Source organism: Camelina sativa, chromosome 8 (genome assembly GCF_000633955.1).
Source record: "Camelina sativa cultivar DH55 chromosome 8, Cs, whole genome shotgun sequence".
Lineage (NCBI taxonomy): Eukaryota > Viridiplantae > Streptophyta > Magnoliopsida > Brassicales > Brassicaceae > Camelina > Camelina sativa.
The window spans coordinates 2,736,946-2,740,494 of record NC_025692.1 but is presented as its reverse complement, the minus strand read 5'-3'; the positions used below and the strand labels follow the sequence as shown (position 1 = coordinate 2,740,494).

The 3,549-nt window shown below is 40.9% G+C and overlaps 1 protein-coding gene across 2 annotated transcripts; it reads left to right on the top strand.

Moving 5' to 3' along the window:
- Positions 592-2,705, top strand: LOC104705805 (the record flags this gene model as incomplete). Of its 2 annotated transcripts, XM_019228273.1 has the most annotated exon segments (5): positions 592-693; positions 794-848; positions 953-1,693; positions 1,806-2,170; positions 2,347-2,705. In XM_019228273.1, coding segments are annotated over 3 exon segments (1,397 nt in total), but the record flags the coding sequence as incomplete, so codon positions are not given.

The window sequence follows — 3,549 nt, the reverse complement described above, 5'->3', positions numbered from 1 at the left end:
ATAGAGAAACCTTGTCAACCCTAATCCTTATAGGACTTGGATTCGTGTAACCGCCTCTTTATGAGATAAGGTCGTTTTCCAATATTCCCTGATGACATCAACTTCGAATATTCTCTTGATGAGATCAACTTCGAATATTCTCTTGATGATGTCATTTCGTCAAAGGAACGCAGTCGGTGTCAAGGTCCAGTTACGGCCCGTATTGACTCAATGCTTGCCGTTACGGCCCATATCAATATAGTCTTCTAGAGAATACATAATTCTCCATTATTTATAGAATATATCACAATTATAATAGAATTTATCTATTATAATTTTTATGATTAAAATTATGCCCAACAGTTTGCCCCCCACTCTCTTTTTCTTAATAAGAATTTAGAGAATAATGTAGACATATGATATTATTTTAATAAATCCATAGGTATAAATTATAATTTACCAAAGCATATGACACATTACCTTGAGTCTGGCGTAGACTTCTTAACGCAAATGGACTTGTACTCTCGCTTTATCTTTTGGCCCATTACGAGATAACACTGGCCCATAAGCAGCACTATAGACCCATTTCTTTTTGCTGTCGTCTTTCTCACTTGCGACTGTTTGCGAACCCTAAGCCATTTGCGGCTGTGTTTTTTTTGTTGCTCGAAAAAACTTTTCTCAGATCCCATTGACTATTTTCTTGAATAATCTTGGGTAAGTCGATTTTTCCTGCTCCTTAACAAGAATTTTCTATTCCTTCCATTTGTGTAGACCATTGATTATTTTTTCTGATTTATCATTTCACCTTCCCCAGTGGCAATCGGTTTCAGTTTTCCTCATAGAGTCTCTTTCCCCTTGACAATCTTCAGGTAAACTCTCAATCCCTCTCTATAACTTCCCTATGGGTACCCGGCCGTAGCCAGTTTCTAAGGTGACTGTTCACCGTGAATGGGTGACTACCGTGACATTGTAGCTGGCTTATCCTCCGTTGGTGACAGAGTGAAAGTGCGTCGTAGGTCGAGTTCGAGTGTGGATTCTAGCATGTCTCTTAGAAATGTGTCATTAGAGGTGAAGCTATTGCAGAACAACCCACCTTCAGTCTTCAAAGAGGATGACGTTCTTAAGCTGAAGACGACTTACAACTTACCATCGTCTGTGAACTTGAGGCTTCCTCTTCCCTCAGAACGAGCAGCGGATGCAAAGCATGGTGAGGTCGTTGTTTACGAGCTGTATTTTGCGGCAGGCTTGCGGGAGGTGATTCCATCCCTTATTGCAAAAGTGGCTAAGCGCTTTGCAATTTCTCCTGGCCAGCTCTACCCATCAGCCTGGAGATTGCTGACCGCCATTCAAACTTTTGGGGAGTTGGAGTCCATTACCATAGGAGTAGAAGAGGTCTTGTGCGCGTATTTCCTTTTGAAAATTGACACCGACCCTGGAAGATACTCTCTACATACGAGGAATCATCCACCTTTAGCTGTTGACTTTGAGGGACATTCCAGGAGAACGCTTGAAGAAGGATGGCGAGAAAGATATGTCTTTATGAAAGTGGGTGATAATCCGGGTTTCCCTACTTCTTGGTTTGTTGCAGGTGTCAGTTCCAAAGCAAATCTAGCATTTAGGGATGGAGCTCTTGAAGTGGTAAAACATCCGTTGCTTTATCGTTCTGTGGAGTTTCTTACCAGCAAGTTTGCTTTAGAGAACAGTTCTATCTGGGGTTAGAAAGCATCACTTGACTTCATTTTCTTTTTCCAGTTTATGTCTCCCTTGCCATGTGAGCTTGTAGACACACCCGTTTCTTAACGTATCATGTCGCTTCTTGTCTGCAGGTTTCAACATGTCCTATGGTCAGCGGAGCTCCACATCAAATGCTTTTGCAAAGTTCATGGCTGCTTCTGGGAAATTAGCAGAGGCTAATCCCTCCTCATCCGGAGATGAAGTGCAGTTTCTGGGTGATCTTTCCACGCACAAGCGTAAGACTCATGACGACACCGCAAATTCGTCAGAGGCGAGGCGGCTTAGGACTGTTCAGACTGTTGCGGTCCTATCTCCTTCCTCTGAGTTAGTCTCCAGCTCCACTACTTCTATGGCTACCGAGGAATTGAGATGCAAGATTCTCACTCATAACTTTGAATCTCTTGTCGACATTGGGACCAACTCCACCATTGATAGCGTCTATACTGATCTCCTCAAGGTATACTCATTACTGACATGTTTTGCCATTGCAGCAAAGTTCTCCAAACGTTTCCCTTCTTTTACACATGCTTCTTTTCAACAAGTGTTTATAACAGAACTTGCAATTTTGCTTTAGCTTTTGACTTGTAATGCTACTCACTACGTGTTTTGTTTCTTCTCTTTTTGTGGACCCAGGCAATGTCTTCTTTCCATCTCGTCGATAAGAAGTTATCTTCTGAACACCAAATCAATGAGAATCTGAGGCGTGAGCTGGACAATGAGAAGTCAAGAACCGATTTTGCTCACAAGACCATTGCTGCGAAAAGCAATGAAATTTCTAGTCTTGAAGCGAAAGTGCAAGAACTTGATCAGACCATACTCGATCTTCAGGCTTCAGGTTTGGATTTACTGAAGGAAAAGGAACTGCTTCAGCAAGAGATCACGGTCCTCAGGAAACGAGTTGACGTTTTGAAGAATGAGCTTGAGTTTTTCTTGAATGGAGCAGCTATCATAGCTGGATGGGAAGCCTTGCGGGAATGCTTGTTGGGAGAGCAAACCTGAAGATGTTTTCTACGTTGTGAAGATGTTTTCTACAACGTGAAGGTGTTTTCTACGTTGTGAAGATGTATTCTACAACGTGAAGATGTTTTCTACGTTGTGAAGATGTTTTTTACAACGTGAACGTGTTTTCTACAATGTGAAGGTGTTTTCTACGTTGTGAAGATGCATTCTACAACGTGAAGATGTTTTCTACGTTGTGAAGATGTTTTCTACAACGTGAAGGTGTTTTCTACGTTGTGAAGATGTATTCTACAACATGAAGATGTTTTCTACGTTGTGAAAATGTTTTCAACAACGTGAAGGTGTTTTCTACAACGTGAAGGTGTTTTCTACGTTGTGAAGGTGTTTTCTACGTTGTGAAGATTTTGAGTGCGACAACGTTGTGCATGTTTTACATTGTAAAAATGCTTCGCATCGTGATGGTATTCCCTAATGTAGTATCAAGTTATTTCTCCTTGTAAGCAAGTATTTTGCTGTCAAGTATATCACCTCGTACCCAACCATTAGGTGGACGCTGAATTTGTTAAATTCCTACAACGATGTCTCGTTAATATGTAATTGCAGCGAGTGTTTCGCGTTTAGATGACTACACCAAAAATAAATATGCCGTGCAACTTGCTGCTTGATCTTTTGTAGAGAGCCTATTGTTCATGTGTTCATGGATCAACGGCTTCAATACGTTAAACAATCACATGGACGTGTCCTATGCTCTCAAATATGTCACGTAGACAAAAAATCAAGTTTTATTAAAACCATTGTCTATAACTTGAGACATGTAGTGAAAATCCTCGGGAAAATCAAAGAACACCAAAAATAAATGGTGAAAAACCAAAAAAC